Source organism: Cervus canadensis, chromosome 2 (assembly GCF_019320065.1).
Source record: "Cervus canadensis isolate Bull #8, Minnesota chromosome 2, ASM1932006v1, whole genome shotgun sequence".
NCBI classification, from domain to species: domain Eukaryota; kingdom Metazoa; phylum Chordata; class Mammalia; order Artiodactyla; family Cervidae; genus Cervus; species Cervus canadensis.
The window spans coordinates 89,790,402-89,813,004 of record NC_057387.1 but is presented as its reverse complement, the minus strand read 5'-3'; the positions used below and the strand labels follow the sequence as shown (position 1 = coordinate 89,813,004).

The 22,603-nt window shown below is 40.8% G+C and overlaps 1 protein-coding gene and 1 pseudogene across 5 annotated transcripts in view; one reads left to right on the top strand and one right to left on the bottom strand.

Annotated features, from left to right (window-relative positions):
* Nucleotides 1-22,603, top strand: part of OSBPL9 (oxysterol binding protein like 9) — a 161,322-nt gene that overhangs the window by 21,754 nt on the left and 116,965 nt on the right. For all 5 annotated transcript variants that reach the window (XM_043461342.1, XM_043461341.1, XM_043461340.1 and 2 more), the window contains exon 2: nt 4,900-4,950. In XM_043461342.1, coding sequence (XP_043317277.1) covers nt 4,900-4,950 — 51 coding nt within the window. The remainder of the gene's footprint in view (nt 1-4,899; nt 4,951-22,603) is intronic.
* Nucleotides 9,427-12,409, bottom strand: LOC122436981 (annotated as a pseudogene).

Sequence of the window (22,603 nt, the reverse complement as noted above, 5' to 3'; positions counted from 1 at the left end):
TTTCCGTTAGGATTGATTGGTTTGATCTCCTTGCAGTACAGGGGACTCTCAAGAGTCTTCTCTAACACCACAGTTCCAAAAGCATCCATTCTTCAGCGCTCAGCTTTCTTGATGGTCCAACTCTCACATCCGTACATGACTACTGGAAAAACCATAACTTTGACTAGACAGACCTTTGTCGGCAAAGTAATGTCTCTGCTTTTTAATATGCTGTCTAGGTTGGTTATAGCTTTTCTTCCAAGGAGGAAGCGTCTTTTAATTTCATGGCTGCCGTCACCATCTGCAGTGATTTTGAAGCCCAGAAAAATAAAGTCTCTCACTGCTTCCACTGTTTCCCCATCTATTTCCCATGAAGTGATGGGACCGGATACCATGATCTTAGTTTTCTGAATGTTGAGCTTTAAGCCAACTTTTTCACTCTCCTCTTTCACTTTCATTAAGAGGCTCTTTAGTTCTTCTTCACTTTCTGCCATAAGGGTGGTGTCATCTGCATATCTGAGGTTATTGATATTTCTCCTGGCAATCTCGATTCCAGCTTGTGCTTCATCTAGCCCAGCATTTCGCATGATGTACTCTGCATATAAGTTAAAATTTGGGGTGGAGGATGTTAATACTGAAAGGAAGAAGAGGAGAATGGATATTGGAGGACAGGCCTGTGATAGGCAGCATTATATTATATTTGTGGTAATTTACTTTGAAATTTTAATACAAATTGTAATCTGAATCAATAGCTTGGGATTATCATAAGGATTAATATAAATTATTTCTTTGGGGGTGGCTGAGTCTTAGTGCGGAATGTGGGGTCATTGATCTCTCTTGAGGCATGTGGGATCATTCAGATGCAACATGTGGGATCTAGTTTCCTGACTAAGAATTGAACCCAGGCCCCCTGCATTGGGAGTCTGGAGTCTTAGTCACTGGACCACCAGCAAAGTCGAAAAAGTTATTTTTGATTGCAGGGCTTGTTGTAACAGAATCCACTGCTCTTGCATTAATAAGATATAAGAAACCAGCAAATCCAGCCACCAAATCCACCAATCTTTATTAGTCCTGGAGCCTCTTAGAAGTAAAACATGTCACCCCTGTATCTTTCTGCTTCCTGGGGGATTCTGTTTTCTTAAATCGCTGAAAAGATTTTAGCATCTGTTTTCTGAGTGATCCTCTCAAGGTGCTGAGCTTTGTGGCTTGGAGGCATGTTTGTGCCAACTTGCTAGAAAATACTTTTGTTACTAAGTTTGAGAACATTGTTAGCATAGCATAGCACCTGGTAGGAAGATAACTGGAGTTGGGGTTTTGTTTGTTGGCTCTACCTTTCTCTCATGACTACTTGTATTTGTAAAAAAAAAAAAAAAAAAGAAAGACGTTAAGAGCATCAAAAACAAAAACAACCCCCCCACCCTGCCAAACTTCCAAAACAAAACCCCCTGCTCTTCAGTGAATAGCATTGGCAGGTTTGCTTCAGATCAGAGGGTAGCTGGAGATCACTTGCAGCTAGAACTTTCTGCCTCTCTCCTCTCCTCGCAGTGTGTATGCTTTAGTTACTGCTTCCTTCATGTAGAGGGCAGAAGACCTGTGGCAGCTGTTCCTTAAGCTTCAAGAACATGTAGGAAGGAACTCTTCTCTGAACCCCAGTAGAAAAACTCCTGTGAAGGGACTCCATCCTGCCTTGTCCCTGAGGTCGTGGGTCCTGTGATTGGCCAGCTTGGTCAGATAACCACCCCTCAGCACTCACTGTGCCTAGGGGGACTTAGCCATACCAGCTTCTCTTTGGCCTCACTTTGGAGCTGAGTGGCAAGAAAATGAGGGAGAGGGCTCTGCGTCATTGCGGAGAAGGAGGAGGAGGCAAGGGTATCAGCACAGGTGTGATGTGGGAGAATGATTGGCGGGGCAGCCGTTCCAAACTGTGTCGGCTGCATCAAACCGCTATATTTTACACATGTAATTTAATCGGGTAATTTACTTGATCTCCCTGGTGTCACCTTCATTTATGTGCATAACTCTCACCAGTGCAAGGTCGTGTGAGGTTTCCTGTGTGTAAAGTGCGTGTCACGTGGAGGTCATCAGTGAGCGAGAGTCTGCGGCTGCTCTTGGTGCTGCTGCTGCGTTTGCTGTGTCATCAGTCACCATCAGCCCTTTTCCCCAACTTCTCATATTTAACTTTTTCTGTTTTTCTGTAACACACCCTTGGGAATGTTCATAAACCTTTAGCTCTCCGTTAACTATTGAAGTTTAATTTCCTTAACTACTCACTGTTTCTTTCAGACCCCCCTGCAGGACCTGGTCCCCACATTTCCTTTTCAGCTTCATCTCTCCACCTCTCTCCACCGCCCTCTTCACACCCTGTGCTTGGGTTCTCAGTTACACTTCTGTGAAGGCCTCATGTGTAAGGTTTTCTGTACCTGTTCCTTTGCTGATGTTGTCACCTTGCTTGGAATACCCTCTTTTGCCTACCTTCTCTCTCGCATCAGAATTCTTTTTTTTTTTTTTTAAGTCCCAGGTTAAAGCTTGAGACCTGATCACGTCTCTGTTGCTATCCTTGATCTTTTTCAATGGCAGGGAGCATTCTGTTCACAGTACTTTCTGCCTTTATGCACATTATTTATTTTTGCTCTTTTTAATTAATTTATTTTTACAATTGTTTATGTGCTAGTCTTTTTTTTTTTTTTTTACATTTTAAAATAGTCTAGGCCAATTATTTTATAGGATGTCCCACATTCTGAATTTGTCTGATTGTTTCCTAGTTAGTTTTGTTGTAATTATTTTTACTTATTTCTTTCAGTGTTTTCTGATTTATTACCCCGTCTTGCCCTTTTTTTGTCTACTGTAGTCTGATTTTTAAAAATGGAAGAGAATCAAGGATGTTTGTTAGCTTGTTTGAGTTGCATTGTAACTCTCATTGGGTATTTTCAAACCTAATTATTATTTTTGTGTTTTGCCATGACACTGTTGGAGGGAAGATAAATATAGGGTACAGTAAAAGGGCTATTAAATGCTTAGGGAATGTTTTTGTCAACTGTGTTTTTGCAAGCTGTTTTTTAGTAAAGAACTCATTTTAACCCTGCTTAATGTTGAGAATTTTTTATAAAATATATGAGTCGTGCTTATACTTGCAAGAAGACCCTACAGTATTTCAGTAATTTCTGAACATGAATTTCTATAGCTCATTACTGTGCTTTTTTGTTTCATTTTTTTATTTTTGAAGAAAGTTTGCTTTGATTTATTGTAATGTTGTTCCATTGATAAACTTACAATCAGCGAAAGCAATGGCATAGCCTATGTTAACAGCATGTTGCAGTGAGAAGGATAAGGCAGATCTTTGTGTACAGGCATGCAAACATCTCTGAGAAATTATTAAATTTACTTTTTCAGCTTTATTGAGGTATAATTGACATGTAACATTATTTAAGGTGTACAATGTGATGTTTTGATATACATATATATTGTGAAGTGATTACTACAGTAAGATTGAATAACACAACCACTACCACGTCTTATTATCACCACTTATCACCTTTTGTTTTGTAGTGAGAACTTTTAAGACCTACTCATTTAGCCACTTTTAAGTATTCAGTATGTATTATTGACTATAGTCATTGTGCTGTACATGAAATCCCCGAGATATAGTTATCTTGTAGCTGGAAGTTTGCCTGTGGCTCAGTACAATGGATGTAGGGCATCTGTGGTTTAAAAGTGGGACAGTTTTCTTCAAAGATGTAACTCCATGATATTGGCTTGTTTTACTTCTTTGTCACATAGTGGAAAAAATACCAGTTGTTGAGGTATTAAATATTTTTAAAGCTTTAGTTGTTTGAGGTTTTACTTTATTTTTTACACATGACTAAGTTAATTCTAGGAATATTTACTGAATGTCAACATAGGGCTTATTGTTCAGAACACAGTCTTTGCTTAGCTCAGTCTAGCATCAGAAACAAAGGATAAAAATGTTTTATCACTAAATATTTTTTGAACACCTACTGTGTGCACACCTACACTGTTCTGAAGCATAAGTCAGATACAGTTTCTACCCCCTAAGGAATCTGCAGTCTTGTGGGTGAGTCAGACAAGTAGCCAGCCTCTATAGCCCAAGGTGGTACATGCCAGGACTGGGAAACATACAAGAGACTCCAGGAGTCCAGGGGTGGGAATTCTAATCAGACAGAGAGGTAGGGCGCTTGATGAGTGACAATCCAAGGCAGAAAATCAGAGTCAAGGATATTCTAAACTGAGAAACATTGTATGAGAAATCTCAAAGGCAAAAAAAATGTCACCCATCTGGGGACCTGCAAAGACAAAGTTAAAGCAGTTTTTCTCAAAATGTGTTCTCTGTTTGCTTGAGTCAGAATCATCTGGGAGTGATTCTTAAACCCCCAGATAATTTTTCACCTTTCAGGTGACTCTCAAACTCACTGAAATATGAGAAACATATTTTAGTTGAGAGTTAAAGGATATGAAGGAAAAATGAAAATATAGTGTAATATATGCTATGTTTAAGGTACACATAAAATTCTGTGATTAGCTTTATTTGTATAAACTACTTCCCTGATGTCTCAGAATCTGCCTGCAATGCGGGAGACCTGGGTTCGATCCCTGGGTTGGGAAGATCCTCTGGAGGAGGGCATGGCAGCCCACTCCAGTATTCTTGCCTGGAGAATCCCATGGACAGAGGAATTTGGTTGGCTACAGTTCTTGGGGTTGCAGATCGGACATGACTGAGTGACCAAGCACAGGATAAAACATTGTAAATTTGCTAATTCCTGTCTTTAAGTGATGGCTGGGTAGGGTGGGACAGGGATGGGGAAAAGGGAGGAATCTTACTATAAAATTTATCTCTTTATCCCTAGATGATTCTAAAAAGTCTGTTTATCTTTTATTCATTTAATGTTTTTGTTTTTCTTTTAGTCCAAGGACAAAATGATGAGAGGCTCTCGCAGAGGATGTGTTAGACTCAGAGTGAGTATTTATTCATTTTTATGAAAACCAATTTTGACAGAAAGAAAAAACTATTTTGACAGATTCATGGGAGTCTAAATTTAGTTTAACTCCCTTACTTAATTGTTGCTGCAGACAAGTTTAAGACTCAGAGGAAAAACAACTTCTCCAGGTTAACTCCAGAACCAGGGCTATAGTTACTTCTTTTGACCCATTAATTTAATGTTGTATCCATGACTTGATGCACCTACTGATTTTTTAAATCTCTGTTTTCTGTCCAGGGACAGGGGCTGGAAATTAAATGAGTTGTAGTGTTGGCAAGAGTAAGCAGTAGGAAAAACTCTGGGAAATCCCCACTTTCAGCTGCTTAATTCTTTCTGTTCAACACTATAAAATAATGGGTGTTGTAGCAGTTATGTCCCTTAGAAATATAATGTGAGCAACATATATAATTTAAAATTTCTGTTGTGTCACATTTAAAAAGCAAAAAGCAGGTGAAATTAATTTTAATGATATATTTTGTTTATGCCAGTATATCCAGAATATTATTTGAACATGCAATCAATAAAAAAATTATTGAGATATTTTACATTTTTTTTTTTCATACTATGTCTTTGGAATTCACTCTGTCTTTTGTACTTATGGCACATCTTGGTTCAGATCAGCTGCATTTCAGGTGCCCTATAGCCACATGCGACTCAGGGCTACCTTATTGGACAGTACAGGCCTATAGCTTCAAACTGCTTTTTATTTCCTGTTCAGTTTCCACCACTGTCTGAATAGCTAAAGACAAGGAGGAATGCATGGTTGGGGATATAGTTTCTAGTACTCAACTGTATCTAAAGAAGGGCCTATCTCTGTCGTATCTATTAATAGGTAAATCAGCTTCTAGTGGCATTTTCTTCTTTCGGATTCCTGTTGCTTTCTTTCTGCCATCTTTTTTTCTGCACCCTTACTTTTGAAGATGTAAATGTATTTCATAAATATATGATTAGCGTTAGCATTATTGGCATTAGGTTATTGGTAGAAATGGGAGATAACTTTGAGAAAGAAATCAAATTCTAATGGAAAAATTTTGACACTGAGATAGGAGTTAAATATGGTGAATTTGCAGGAGGGAAATGAGACAGGCTTGTTTCGAACAGATGGTGTATATATGACAGCATAAAGATTTTTGAAAATTCAGCTTATTGTACTGTTGGCTATTTTTTCCCCTTTCCTTTGGTTTTTGCTTTTGCCTTCTTGGTTTAATTGCTTTTCTAAGCACTTGTTATTGACCTCAGTCACCGCTCAGTCTGGTATTAACTGCTTTCTTGGCTTGAGGTAGACTCAATAGTGAGACTTTGGCAGAGCTGTAGTGAGACAGCTCTTCAGTTGAATTCAATCTGGATTGTTACATTTAATAGACAATTTTTTTCTTTTAAATATAGCTTAACTATTTATTAAACCTTGTGACTACCTTGTAGGTTAAGAAGTAGAATTTGGCCAGTTACTGTGTAAGCCTGTGTGTCCCATTCAAACTGCAGCCCTCTCCCTGTCTCCTAAAATAACCACTCTTGTTTTATAGGAGCCACTTCTTGGATTTGCCTTCCTAAATTCTACATTTTATCTTGCCCATTTAAAAAAATTGATATCTTTTGTTTGCAATTTATCTGTTGAAGACTCCAGACCCTTGACCTGTAGGAGTTTTCCATAGTGTAGGTTTTATCGATTGCATACTGGTGCAATTCAGCATGTTCCTCTGTCTCTGCTTTTCCTACATATTGGCAGCTGATCCAGAGACTGAGTCAGATTTAGGTTTGATCCTTTTGGCAAGACTTTAGGTGGTGTTGTGTTCTTTTATTAGGAGGCAATATCTGGTTTTTGCTCGTCATTGGTATTAGTGACTTTTTTTTTGGCTGCAGGATGTCAGTCCCCTAACCAGGGATTAAATTTGGGTCACAACACTGAAAGTTGCTGAGTCTTAACCGCTAGACCACCAGGGAACTCCCAGATATTACCAACTGTTGATGTAATACTTAGATCCATTTGCAAAATTATGATATTTTATCTTTTTTTTTTTTTTTACTTTTTATCAGAAATAATTATATAAGGAAACACTTCATCAGTTATTTGGTTACCCAGTACTACAATTCAAATAGGATAAATAAAGGATTGATTATTTCCTTTTACTTACTCAATGTTCATAATAATGGACTTAAAACAACACTCATTTATATATATAAATGTCTGTATATACCCAAAAGAATTGAAAGCACAGCCTTGACTGGATATTTGTATACATAGGTGCTGTTTGCAAAAGCGTTACTCACAATAGTCTAGACATGGAAGCATCCATCCATTTGATGGATGAATGGATAAACAAATGTGAAATATCCATAACAATGGAATAGTGTTTAGTCTTAAAAAGAAAGGAAATTCTGACACATGCTACAACGTGGATGAACTTTAAGGGCATTTGCTACATGAATTAAGTGAGTCACAAAGTGACAAATACTGTTTGATTCTACTTATATGAGGTACCTAGAGTTGTCAAATTCATGGAAACAGAAAATAGAATGGTGGTTTCCAGGGGTTGAGGCTAGGAGGATTAGAGATTTCTTGTTTAATGGATACAGAGTTTCCAGTTTGAGAAGATGAAAAAGTTCTGGAAATGGATGGTTAGGATTTTTGTACAACAATGTGAATGTTCTTAAAAATATTAAAATGGCAAATTTTATGTGTACTTTACCACAATTAAAAAAAACCCCGTGGTATATTTCTACAGTTCTGTAGATCAAACATCTTAGAAAGGTTCTCTCCTTGTTGAAATCATGTTAGCCAAGCTGGACTCTTATCTGGAGGCTCTGAGGGACTACAAGGGGTGAGTCTGCTTCCAGGTTCATTCACGTTGTTGGAAGAATTCAGCTCTTTGTGATTAAAGGACCAAGGCCCTCATTTCCTTGCCGGCTGTCAGCTTGAGATCTGCTCTTAACTTCTAGAGGCTATACATACTCCTTGTCCTGTGGCCCTCCATCTTCAAGTCAGCATGGTGCATGGAATTCTTTTAGTGTTTTAAGCCTCTCTGACTTCTCCTTTTTGTTACCAGCTGCAGAAAATACTCTGCTTTTAAAAGGTCTTATATGATTAGAATACGTTACACCCACCAGATAATCTCCCTTTTGCCCTGTAATCACTTCAGTGATTACTCATCCTGAAACATAATCCCTGCAGTAACTTCTCATCATATTTGCAGTTTCCACTCACACTCAAAGGGGAGGAGAGAAAACAGGGACAGGGGTCATTGGGCGGGTGGTATTTTAGAATTCTACCACACAGCATGACCGAGAAGAGCTCGCTATACCTGTGTTTGAATCTTATTTTTGCTCTTTGCTTTGTTGACTGGAAGAGCGAAGCAATCTGTAATTCTCCTGACCTTAAGTTTTCTCTTCTTTTAAGTGGGGATTATAATGCTCTTGCAGAATTTTGTGAGGATTAAGCACTTAAATAGGCTTTTAATTAGGGGTGTGTGTGTGTGTTGTATGTGTGTGTGGTATATGTGTGTTTTAAAAAGCCTTTTGTGTTATTTTCAAGAAGCTGAACTGCCATTTGGCTTTCTATTTAGGAAACATCTGGAGAGTTTGTTTGCAATATAGATTTCCAAGTTCCACTCTCTAGCGATATACTGTTTTAGAACTGGGTCTGGAGCGTTTTATTTTTAAACAGTTTCTCCAGGTGATTGCGTTGTACAGCCAAGTTTGGGACCACTGGTGTGGTAGAATCAGAGAGTGAAGTCGCTCAGTTGTGTCCGACTCTTTGTGACCCCATGGACTGTAGCCTACCAGGCTCCTCCATCTATGGGATTTTCCAGGCAAGAATACTGGAGTGGGTTGCCATTTCCTTCTTCAGGAGATCTTCCCCACCCAGGGATCGAACCTGGGTCTTCCACATTGCAGACAGACGCTGTACCATCTGAGCTACCAGAGAAGTCCAGAATCAGAGAGACCTGGAGCTGAATCTCATTTAGCTACACCCCTTACAGACTCTGTGCCTTTGAGCAAATTTCTTAACTTCTGTGAAGATAACATATAACTTGTAAGATTGTGAGCTTTAGCACTTACGTATGTACAGAGTTTGGCAGATCGTAACACATGCAGTGATAACTGCTGTGAGCGATGATGGTAGTGGTGGTGGTGATAATGCATTTATCATCTAGATTCCAAGGGAACATAACAAGCTCTCACAGATCTCTTCCTGCCTATTCATCCATCCTATCCTGTGTTCTAACCACACTGCAGTTTGTTTCTTCAACCTTGTGTCATATATTTTTCTATGTCAGGAGTATTCTGTGCCCTTATCTGGTGAGCTCATCCTTTTTTTTTTAAGTTTAATATTACAATCATGAGGCAGGACAGCACAGTTCACAGGCAGCTTCCCAAAGACACGCCAGGTCTTCTCCTCAGGTCCAGTGCATTGCCCCATAGAGCACCCCAGCCAGATGGGCAGGGAGGCCCACCCTCAGTCCAGCGTCTCCAGCACAGAGAGCACGTACACTCGGCTAAGCTTGCTGCCAAAGTTGTAAGCAATGGTAGTGTTGTTCAGCAACAGGATCTGGCAGGCCGGCTGGGCCTCACTCTTCTTCCCCAGGTAGACTGTCTGTAACAGGTCCCCATGGTTTAGATCCGTAAAGCAAGCACAGCCTGGCCGCTGGTCACCAGCAGGTTGTCTGAGATGACACTTAAGCTTGCACCACAACCCGGGTCTTGGTGAAGGGAGTAGAGCTTGATGCCTATGCTGCAGTCCCAGATCCTGATGAGGTCATCTAGACCACAGCTGGTGACAGGAGGTGGTGTAGGGGAGGGAGGTGGCATTTCCACGGTGAGCGAACGTGTGGCTGACCTGGCTGCCAGTCAACACATCCCACAGGCGCATGGCCCCATCTTACCTTCCCCTGACTAGCACTGTGGTCTGGTCAGTGTACATAGTCACGATGGCCTCTGAGTGGCTCTGCAGACTGAAGAGGCAGCCTGAGTCCTCCAGACCGATCACCCTCAGTGTGTGGTCCTGGCTCCCAGTCACACAGTGCCTGGCACTTGCCTCCAGGCTGTGACGGGCTTCTGGTTGCACAGGGCACTGTGGGTCAATGCCACTGTGTCCCTGCTGCTGTCCATGGGGAATTCAGGGGACTGCCCTGCCCTGGGGCCCCTCAGAACTGCAGGAAGCTGAGGGCACGTGTGAGTCTCCGAGGAGAAGTAAAGGAACTATTGAGCTGGGCAGCCAATCCTTTTGTCTCCATGTTGCCGGAGGAGACCTCCTCGCTGCTGCAGTGCAGAGTGCCCTCAGTGGCCTCCCCCACTTCCAGCCGACCCCTGCTCCACCCACCATGACAGGATTGCCCTGAAGCTCCAGGTTCCACATGGAGCCGTCTGTGCTGGGGACCAGGTGAGGAAAGGGAAGCTCTCTTTGAGAGGAGTGCCTCTCTCATCCTCAGGGGCCTGGGGCACGGTGGGTGCAGGGCTGGTGTGTGGACAGGAGCCATTCTGAATCTCTTCCTAGTACACTGGCTGCACCAGGCGGCTGAAATCATTGCCTGGGGAGTCCTGAGCAGGGCGGGAGCCCACCCAGTGCTAGGACTCAGGCTGAGTTAGCTCTGGGAGCTGCAGCTATGCTGAGAAGTTGGTGTTGATCAAACAGGTGAGGTCTGACAGATCCCCAAAGAAGGGAGGCAGCGGAGGCCCCTGTGATGGTGCTGTAGTGGAGGGCTGTCCCCAGGCCACTCTGGCCCTTCTTCCTGCTGTCTGACAGCCGTTGCCAGCTCTCCTGAGCCCCCAACACATTGCCAGCACCACTGTCATGGTGCCGCCTGCCTGGGCGCAGGATGCTGGTGAGGTCGTCTCCGATGTGTGCATCCCATACACACATGTGGCCTGCCAAGCAGCAGCTCACCAGCAGCATCCCATCGCTGGCCAGAGACTTGATGTCCATGAGGTGCCCATGCAGCAGCAGGGGCACGATCTCCGTCTCAGGTGGCCTGTAGCTGTAGTCACTGCAGGCCAGCACCCCGTACCACGGGCTGGCCAGGGCCCCGCACCAGGCTCCCTGTAGTTACTCGGGCAGAGCATGCAGTACGGGCAGAGCAGCAGCAGCACGATGATGCCCGAGGCCTCGCTGAGCCCCACCACCTTGTACAGGGTGATGTCTGTGTGCATGCACCGTGTGTGGCCCCCCGAGGCTGGCCTCCCAGAGCCCATTCTGCCCAGGCCATGGTGGAAGCCAGGGGTTGTGGGTGTCCTGAGGGTGCTCCCCCTCCAGAGGCCTCCCTTGGGTGTGGGGCGGGGGGTGTGACAGGCAGCAGGCTGATGTACGCCCGGGCCAGTGTGATGCAGAAGTAGCTGAAGAGTGTTGGCTAGTGGCCAAAGGACAGTTTCCTCCAATGTCGCTCATCCTCAGGCCCCCAGGTTACTCTGGGGCTGGGCTGTCTTGGACACCCTCAGATGGACCGTTGGGCCTGGGCAGCTCCCCCGGCCATGTCTGGTTCTTGAGTGACTTAGAGGTGTCAGGTGGGAAGATGGAGATGGTGGGATCTGGGTGGCTGGCAGGCACCACATCACCAGGTACAGGCAGGGGAGCCAGGGTGCTCTCACCCAGAGAGCCCTGTTCTGTCACCTGGGCAGCTAGGTCTGTGTACACCAGGATACCAGTCAAGACAACAGTGCCGGCCATGGTAGGAGCTGTGTTAGACGGGTTCAGGCCAGGAAGTAGACCGCATGCAGCCTCTTGGGGAACCGTGGGATTTGGAAGGAGAATGGTTGCAGCGTGATGGTGTGGGGTGTGGACAGACAACTGCCGCTCAAGGTGTGTTGGCCATGCCACTGGCTTAGCTGGGGGCAGTCAGGCCTCAGGGGGCAGCCACTTGTTCAGATCTGCCAGCTCTATCCAGCAAATGTCAATGAACAGTGCTGAAAAACAGCATTTGAAGGAAGAAGTCAGACACCAGGCCCCACAATGGCAGAGCAATAAAAACTCCTGGGTGGCAGGCATGAGGGTGAAGTAGCCAATGAGGATGATGCCCAGCTTTGTGACCATGGTTTTCCTGATGGACCAGCTCTCTCTGCTTAGGTCTTGGGCAGTGCACAGCTTCATCTTGAGATCCTTTGGGGTGGAGACCGCTGATTTGGTGAGCACCAACACGTTCTTTAGCCTAGTGATCACCGCAAGGTAGGGGAAAACCTCACAACCGTTGAGGGTGGGCATCAGGCCAAAGAGTGTGCAGAGCCCCACAGATGTGAGCAGTGATCTGAGTACTGTGACCATGGTGGCCAGAGCCAGCCCCCATTTGGACTTGGCCTTGTGTACCTTGCACGTGAAGTAGAGGTAGGCCTGATGTAGGTAGTCACAGGAGGAGGAGCTCAGCAATGCCAGTCTCCTCCTTGGAGTGCACATGGACCAGGCCCTCTGCCCAGTTAGGACTGGGGCGCAGGAGCATCAGGGAGGCCCGCAGACTGCCCAGAAACTTGACATGGTAGTGCTGGAAGACCAGGATGATGGTGTATGAGACCAGTCTCTTCCTGGTGTAGAGGCTGTTACTCATGGAACAGCCTGTGGTTGTAGCAGGCCTGAGATATCTTCTCATGCAACCTTTCAGTCAGGGTCATCCTCAGCTGAAGTCACCTTGCTTCCCTCCTGGAAAGTGACCATGGATCAGCCTGGCACACATTGGACAGCCCTGACAGTGGACACTATCTGCATACACAGGTCTGAAGCAAGATCTTGAAGCCACTGTGAGTGGCAGATCTTGAAGCCACTGTGAGTGGCAGATGGCGGGCAGGACATGGTGACCAAGCTCATCTTTTAAGAGACTTTTCAAATGGTGATTCTTCATGAAGCATTCCTGACCCACATCCTTCTAACAGATTTGATCCTTTTCCATTTGTCACTTATAGCCATGAAAGGACTTTTACATGATATTACATGTTGAATAGTCTGTTTTCTCTGCCCACTAGTGAGTTCACACCCAGTGTCACAAGTGCATGGCACATTGTAAGTAGGTACTCAAAAAATGCTTCTTGTTGATTTCATGTAATTATAAAAATAAGGAATATATTTTAGGGAGTTTACCTTTACTATAGTTTATAGACAAAAGAAGTTAAACACCAGAGGCGTGGATGTGTTTCCTTGGGGGAAAAAAGCAGAACACCCATATGGTTTTAGGCTACATTGAAAGAATAGGGAAAGGAGCCAGTAGTTACTGAGGAAGCTCTTTGGATCAGTCACTGTGCTGCCAGATTTTCATTGATACCCCATGATAATCCTCTCAGGTCAGTGGTGTTATTTCGTTTTATGAATGAGGAGACAGACTCACACTACTTGTAGTAGGACCAAAGTCACACAGGCAGTAAATGGTGAATCTGGGGTTGAACTTGGGTCTGTCTCATTCCAAAGCCCTGTTCAGCCCTTAATGTTACCAGGCTCCTATTCTTTTTGACTACAGGAGTCAATAATGCAGATGCTCCAACTTGCTGCAAAGAAGTGAAAAACCAGTGGAGGAAGACTCACCTTTAGAAAACCTTTTCCTTTCCCTTTCTTTGACTGTGTTAATGTCAGAGTGTGGCCACTAGATGGTGCCCTTGTCTTGATGGAGAAGTACAATAGCCAGTTGAGTCCTGGAGTCTGATTTTTTTTTCCCCCCTTCTGGGACTCAACCAAAAGCAAAGCATCAGTGTTTCCAAGTAACATGAAAAATGGAGAAGTGTTAGTATTAAAGAGGCAGTGTGGGGGTAGAGACAAGAAAAGGTAAAAAATGAAATGGAATTCAAATCCAGATTTGCCACTTACTAGCTTTGTGACTTCAGGGAACTCATTTATTCAGTTCTGAGTCCTATTTCCTTTACCTCTGGAATGGGCTCGTAGTCATGTAATTATGAATATCACGTTAACTGATACATTATTAAGTATCCAGACACAACGTTTGGGACTTCAGTTCTTAATGAACGATAGTTACTGTTGTTACTATTGGTGAGATGAATATCAGATTCTGAAGAATTCTGCAGGGCCTTAGGAATAACCAAAGTAATCACTAAATGTATTGTGAGTTTTTGAAAACTGTTAATCCATGTGAGTTTTTTTTTTTTTTTCACCAATCTGAGTACTTCATTTATTTATTGTGCTTGTCATCAGAGTTGACTGATTCCCTGAGGAAGGAGTCTCATATTCTCTTAGTCCATCACAAGAGAGTACAGCACTGTCCTGTGATGGGTTAATAGTTTAGCACTGATTTCTTCCAGTGCCTATTTCAGTGATTCTACATTATTTTTGCATATGTTAACATCTCTGGCATTGGAATTCATTTTATAATCATTGATATCTTAGCACGGATACAATTAGATATTTTTAGGTTCATCTATAACCTTAAGACTGTCCTTCTCCCCTATCCTCTTAGATCTACATCCTGTCTGCATCCTTCTGTCAATTGTTTTGTCATTTCATTATGAAAAATTACTCTATTGTATGTCCTTTTTTGTTAATTCACTAGCTTTTTTTGCAGGCATCATCTCTTCTCTGTGAATTTGACATCAAAAATCTCTTCTCCGACTTTCTTGGACAAGATGTAAACATCTATTTAATCTCTTGTGATTGGTACATAGATGTCATTAATGCTGTTTTCTGAATGTTTATCATATTTTATGGCTATAAATTTAAAAATAAGGTGATGAAAAAGGATGTTCCAGGAAAATACCAAAAGAAAGCTAGGAAATAGTATTATTAATAATACCAGAAATAATAGACTTTAAGGCTTGCCTGGATTGATCTCAGAAAGTAAATCTAAGTTTGATTCTAGGAATTATGTAACCTTAATCTTCAGCTTTTAAATAAAAATTCCTGGGAATCTAATAATGAACTATTGGTGGTAAAATAAATAAATAATAGACTTTAAGAGAAAGATTAGAATTGTATGGGAAAAGAGGGTGCTCAAAACTCAGTGTCGCATACGTAACATTCTTTGACAATGGTGGAATAAATTAGAAACTCTTTAACAAAACAGTAGCCACGTGCCACCTCACATACATACTTCTAAATAATGCATTTGTGAAGGTTGAAATTATAATGGAAATTATGAAATATTTAAACCTGAGTGACAGTGAAGGGACCACATGTTAAAGCTGCATCTAAGGCAGTCTGTGATTTATAACCTTGAATGAATATATTATAAAATAGAGATGGAAAATTAATGAGATAAGCATTATATTCAAAAAATTAGAAAAAGAAAAAAATTAATGATAAAGTAGAAAGAGGAAAAATCAAGGAAATTTTTAGGCCAGAGTCACTTATTAATGTAAATGTTAAAATCATGAACAAAAAGCATCAAACGATACCTAGTAATATATAAACAAAAAGGGTTATGACCAAACAGTTTATTTTGGGAATACTAATAATAGGATTGTGAATCAACTACACTACAGTTCAAAAACAAAAACAGAAAAATCAAGCACCTTTGTCTCGTTGCTAATTCTAAGGTAGATGCTTCTACTATTTCGCTGTTAAGCACACTGGAACATTTTATTAATAGGATTCTAATTTTGTAATTAATTAAGATAATTTAACATATTAACAAATTAAAAAGAAATTACATAACCATCTGAATAAATGGAAAAGAAGCAGTGAATAAAATGAAACATGCATTCAAGATCAATACCAGCTAGGAATAGGAAGAGAACATTCTTAACCCAGTAAGGAGTATGTGCTAATAAAATGTTCCAGTGTGCCTAACAGCGAAATAGTAGAAGCATCTACCTTAGAATTAGCAATGAGACAAAGGTGCTTGATTTTTCTGTTTTTGTTTTTGAACTGTAGTGTAGTTGATTCACAATATTATGTTAGTTTCAGGTGTACACTGTAGTGATTCAGTATTTTTGCAGATTATATTCCATTATAGGTTATTTCAAGATAACGGCTGTAATATTCTGTGCTATGTAGTATATCTTTGTTGCTTATGTATTTTACACATAGTAGTTTGTATCTGTTGGAGAAGGCAATGGCACCCCACTCCAGTACTCTTGCCTGGAAAATCCCTTGGACAGAGGAGCCTGGTAGGCTGCAGTCCATGGGGTTGCGAAGAGTCGGACACAACTGAATGACTTCACTTTCACTTTCATGCATTGGAGAAGGAAATGGCAACCCACTCCAGTGTTCTTGCCTGGAGAATCCCAGGGACGGTGGAGCCTGGTGGGCTGCCGTCTATGGGGTTGCATAGAGTCGGACATGACTGAAGTGACTTAGCAGCAGCAGCAGTTTGTATCTGTTAATCCCATACCCCTAATTTGTCCTTCCTCCATTCTCCTCTTTGATAACCACAAGTTTTCTGTATTTGTGAATCTGTTTCTGTTTTACATATACATTTATTTGAAATATTTTTAGATTCTACATATAAGCAATGCCATACAGTATTTGTCTTTCTCTGTCTGACTTATTTCTCTAAGCATAACCCTGAGTCCATCCACTTTGCTGCAAATGGTAGTATTTTGTTTTTTTTTATGGCTGAGTAATATTCCATTCTATATGTATATGCATATACATGTATACATCTATATGTATATATATCGTGTGTGTACACACATACACACACATTCTCCACATCTTCTTAATCCAGCTGTCTGTTGACTGCACTTGAGTTGCTTCTGTGTCTTGGCTGTTGTAGATAATGCTGCTGTGAATATCATTTCAAATTAGTATTTTTTTTTTTCCTGGATATATACCTGGGAGTGGATTGCTGTATTGTATGGTAGTTATATTTTTAGTTTTTTGAGGAGCCTCCATAACCTCCTTACTGTTTTCCATAGTGGCTGCTCCAATTTATATTCCCATCAACAGTGTACAAAGGTTTCTTTTTCTCTGCATCCTCTCCAGCATTTGTTATTTGCAGACTTTTTTGACGATTGCCATTTTGACAAGTGTGAGGTGCTATCTCATTGTGGGTTAGATTTGCATTTCTCTAATGATTAGCAACATTGAGCATCTTTTCATGTGCCTGTTAGCCATCTGTCTTGTTTGGGGAAAAAAATCTGTTCAAGTCTTCTTTGATTGGCTTGTTTGTTTTTCTGAGTTGTATATAAAGTTGTATAATCTGTTTGTATATTTTGGGTATTAACCCCTTGTTGGTTGCATGATTTGCAAATGCTTTATCCCATTCTGTAAGTTGTCTTTTAGTTTTGTTGGCAGTTTCCTTTGCTGTGCAAAAGCTTTTAATTAGGTCCCATATGGGTTTTTGGCATTTATTTATTTATTTTGCCTTGGGAAGGTGATCCAAGAAAATACTGCTATGATTTGTTTCAAAGAGTATTCAGCCTATGTTCTCTTCTAGGAGTTTTATAGTTTCCAGTCTTATGGTGAGGTCTTTAAACCATTTTGATTTTATTTTTTTAATATGCTATGAGGGAACGTTATAATCTCATTGTTTTACTTGTGACTGTCTACTGTCCAGTTTTCTCAGCATCACTTCTTGAAGAGACTGTCTTTTCTCCATTGTGTGTTCTTGCCTTCTTTGTCATTGATAACTGACCACAGGTTTGTGTGTTTATTTCTGGCTCTCTATTCTGTTTCATTGGTTAATGAGTCTGTTCTTATGCCAGTACCTTCTCTTTTGATTACTGTGGCTATATAGTATAGTCTGAAGTGTGGGAGGTTTATACCTCCAGCTTTTTTTCTTTTTTCTCAAGATTGCTGTTGCAATTCTGGCTTGTTGTGGTTCCATGTGAATTTTAGGATTATTTCTTCTAGTTCTTAAAAATTTCATGGATATTTTGGTAGAGATTGCTACTTCTTTATATATGGTATTCTGCAGGTCCTCGGGAATGCAATAAGATACAAAAGATGTAAGCTTTGGAAAGATGAATCAAAATTAGTGTTTGCAGATGATGTTTCTGTAACTGTACTAGAAGTCCTGGCAAACACAAGAATAAAAAACAAAAGAAATCAAAGAAAAAGGATTGGAAGCGAAGAATAAACATTATTGATATTTGCAGATGATATGATTGTCTACATTTTAAAAATCCATAAAAATTTACATAAATGCTGTTTAAATGTCTTGCCTTCAGGAAAGGTTTTGGATCTGAAATCGATATACAGAAAATAGTGTTCTTCTATGCAACCCACAATTTTAAAAAAGTTATTTAAAAAAAAAGATTCTAATAGTAACAAAAATTCTAAGTTACATAGGAATATATTTTACAAATAAATACATTCCTTTGATGGGAAAAAAAGTAAACATCATTGAAAGACTAAAGGAAGATCTGAACAGCTATCTCATTTTCCTGCTTATTAGACTCAGTATTATCTGTATGTTTGTTTTCCCTAAATTAATCTATAAATACATGTAATTTCAGTCAAAAATCTTAATCAGGCTTAACGAAGTTGACAAGATGATTCTAAAAGTCATTTAAAATGGTAAATGGGCAAGAAGAATTTGAAGAATAAGGGGTTGGGAGACTTGCCTTTCCAGATATTAAAACTTTTTAAATGAAACTATGGTAAATTAAAGTAAGTATGGTATTGGTATAAGGGGAAATAAATAGATCAGTGGCACGGAAGAGAAAGCTTAGGAATATTTACATCTATGTAAATTTAGTGTATAACAGCATTACAAACCAGACACTATCACTCAGTAAATGAAGTTGGATCAATTGGCTGCCTATATGAAGAAAATAAGATTGTTCCCTACCTCATGCTATACACAGAAATGAATTCCAGAAGTATTAAAGGTATAAAATGAAATTTTATACTCATAAGAATGTATAGAAGAGTGTCTCTATGATATCAGGATAAAGGAAGATGTCTTAAAAAGCAAACAGTGATAGAAATGATTGTTATAAGAATGTATAGAAGAGTGTCTCTATGATATCAGGATAAAGGAAGATGTCTTAAAAAGCAAACAGTGATAGAAGTGATTGTTAGATTTGACAACATTCAAATTTTAAAACCTTTCAATAGCAATAACAAAGACTCTACAGTCAGAGGAAAGCACGCCTTGGACAGGAGAGAAAATATTTACAATGCATACAGTTGACAGAGGTTTAATATGCAGAATATATAAAGAATTCCTACAAATCAAATAGACAAAAAGAAAACCCAAAGAACACATGCAAGTCAGTAGAAAAGTCAAAAGAATGCCCCAAAAGAAAATATACAAAGGATACACTCAATTCACGTAAAAGAAATAAGAATGACAATAAAAGTGACTTGATTCTTGTTCTCAGTGATTATCAGAGATTCTGAATTAAAAGTTCAGTAAGATGGTATTTTGATCAGATTACCAAGGTCTTATAAAGTCTGATTTTATCTACTGTTGGCCCGCAATTGGGGATATAGGAACTTTTTTACCCAGTGCTGGTGAGGATATTAATTGGGACAACTGCTTAGGGGAACAGTTTTATAGTCTGAGGCCTTCCCTGGAGGCTCAGATGGTAAAGAACCTTCCTGGTGGCTCAGATGGTGTGGGAGAACCGGGTTCAATCCCTGGATCGGGAAGATCCCCTGGGGAAGGGAATAGCTACCCACTGTAGTGTTCCTGCCTGGAGAATTCCGTGGACAGAGGAGCCTAGAGAGCTACGTACAGTCCATGGGATCTCAAAGAGTTGGACACAACTGAGTGACTAACACTTTGTAATCTTTAGTAAGATTGAAGATGTGTCTGATTCTACATAAAAATGGAACTCTCTGCCATTTCAGAGTGTTTGCTTAATATTCTCTTGCAGAAATGTTACCAGGAAACATACACAGTGATGATTATTTGCGTTATTGGGATAGGAAAAATTAAAAGTAACCTAAATGTTCTACACAGGGGAAAATAGACATTGTGGTATACTTATATAATAGAATACTATATCACAGATAAAAGTTACATGCATATTCTCAACATGGATAGCGTTTGTGTATATATGTATGTGTATTCATGTGTATACATACATATATATCTGTTCTTGATATGAAAAGTATATATATATATATATTTATTTATTCAATATGAACAAACCTCAAAATAGTATTGAGTGAAAAAAGGAAAGCAAATTGTTCACCACTCTATTGCTCTCACCAGAGAACTCAATAAATGCTTATTGAATCACTGAATGATATTGATGCATCATTTCCTTTTTATGCAGCAGTGCCCTTGATGAGCATGCTGGACCTCCAGCTTTCCTGCTTCCCTCTGTGTTGTTGACTCTTCTCTCTCCTCTCTGAACTATGTGCTCTTATAGTGCAGAGATATATCTTATTCCTATTTATATCCCCTGGCTGTTAATTTCTCCTGGCCAGAATAGGGATTTAGTAAGTATGTTGAATTAGTGAATATTGCTTATTATACCTATGCCCTGTTAAGAATGAACTTTGGCTCAGGAGTTGGAAGACCTGAATTCTCCTGTCTTTTAGTTGTCAGACCTTAGGCAATATATTTTTAATATACTCTGAGTCTTGGTTTTCTATTTCTAAAGAAGAGTAATACCTGTTCTGCCTTAATCTGAGCGATCATATTTATTTGTTATATTCATGTGAGATCATATAATGTGAGATTATGAAAACGATACGTGAGTGAAGACTCCTAACCTCTCAGCAGTGAGGGAAACCGTGCAGTTGTAGAGTCGCAGTGGGAGTAGCTGTGCTGCGTATTCTCAGCACTGTCAGCATTCCTCTTCGGAGCCATATGAGCGATCTGTGTCCCAGAGGAGTCGTCATCTCTTTTTTATTTTCTTTGGAGCCAGTTTACCATTCTGCTTTTCTCTTCTGACGAAGGGAGATTGGCCTTAAAATAGCCAGCGTTCTGTTTTTTCCCAAGACATGAGAGCAAAACTATCTTCCTGTCTTTGTTACCAGAACTATGATTATGTCTGAAATATGTTTGTGGATGTAGAAAGAAAGAGAAGAGGTGAAGTCAGGAAACTCAACTGATTTCATAACTCCATCTCTCATTACCTTCTGGAACCTGGATAGTGTGACCTGGAGCAGCAGGCACCGTGGTGAACCCAAGTCCTGGCAGAACCTGAAAGGCTGATCATCTGAAACCTTCAGGAGAAAGATCATGGAAAGTCATTGAAAGATATATATGCTTATTATGTTGGTACAATGGGTCATAAAAGCAGGGATGAAGTAAAAACTTCGAAATTTTGATGAGTTAGCATAACAAAGAACTTTGCTTAATGATAGAATATTATTCCATATATGGATTAGAAAAGGGAATTTTGCTTTACTAGATATTAAGATAAATAGTATAAACCCAGATTACGGGAGAGGAAAGATGTTTGGTGGAAGACAGCTTGGGGAAATTGGTAAACCTCGAATAGCCCAACTGTAGAATTTGATGAGAGATGAGAGGTTCAGTTCAGTTCAGTTCAGTCGCTCAGTCGTGTCCAACTCTTTGCGACCCCATGAATTGCAGCACGCCAGGCCTCCCTGTCCATCACAAACTCCCGGAGTTTACTTAAACTCATGCCCATCGAGTCGGTGATGCCATCCAGCCATCTCATCCTTTGTCGTCCCCTTCTCCTCCTGCCCCCAATCCCTCCCAGTATCAGGGTCTTTTCCAGTGAGTCAACTCTTTGCATGAGGTGGCCAAAGTATTGGAGTTTCAGCTTCAGCATCAGTCCTTCCAATGAACACCCAGGACTGATCTCCTTCAGGATGGACTGGCTGGATCTCCTTGCAGTCCAAGGGACTCTCAAGAGTCTTCTCCAACACCACAGTTCAAGAGCATCAATTTTTCAGTGCTCAGCTTTCTTCACAGTCCAACTCTCACATCCATACATGACCACTGGAAAAACCATAGCCTTGACCAGACGGACCTTTGTTGGCAAAGTAATGTCTCTGCTTTTTAATGTGCTATCTAGATTGGTCATAACTTTGCTTCCAAGAAGTAAGCATCTTTTAATTTCATTGCTGCAGTTACAGTGATTTTGGAGCCCAAAAAAATACTAACACCGTTTCCACCGTCTCCTCATCTATTTCCCGTGAAGTGATGGGACCAGGTGCCATGATCTTAGTTTTCTGAATGTTGAGCTTTAAGCCAACTTTTCCACTCTCCTCTTTCACTTTCATCAAGAGGCTTTTTAGATGAGAGGTAGGCGTGGAGCAAATCACTAAGGGTCTTTGGGCTAGGCCATGATAGAGTGACCATATCCCCTAAACCAGGACACTCCTCTAAGAATAAGAGGGGGTTCTGTTCATCATTATGCTAGGATAACAGGAATGAAAAAACAGCTCCAGTGCTTTGACCACCTGGTGTGAAGAGCCAACTCATTGGAAAAGACCCTGATGCTGGGAAAGATTGAGGGCAGGAGAAGTGGGTAACAGAGAATGAGGTTGTTGGATGGGCATCACTGACTCAATGGACAAGAGTTGGAGCAAACTCCAGGAGATAGTGAAGGATAGATAGGGAAGCCTGGTGTGCTGCAGTCATGGGGTCTCAAAGAGTCGGACATGACTTAGCAACTGAACAACAGGAAAATCTGAAACTGTCACAGATAAACCAGATCATACAGCACCTTATTTCAGTGTAAAGAAGAGCCACTGATATGATTACAAGGAGTGGGAGGTTAAAATAAATTTTAGGCAGGAGACTTGGACAAGTCTGAATAGTAACTTGGTTGGAATAGAAAGAGAGATGGGCCATTTGCTAGATGAGGATATATAATGGAGAAAGATTGTTGGTATT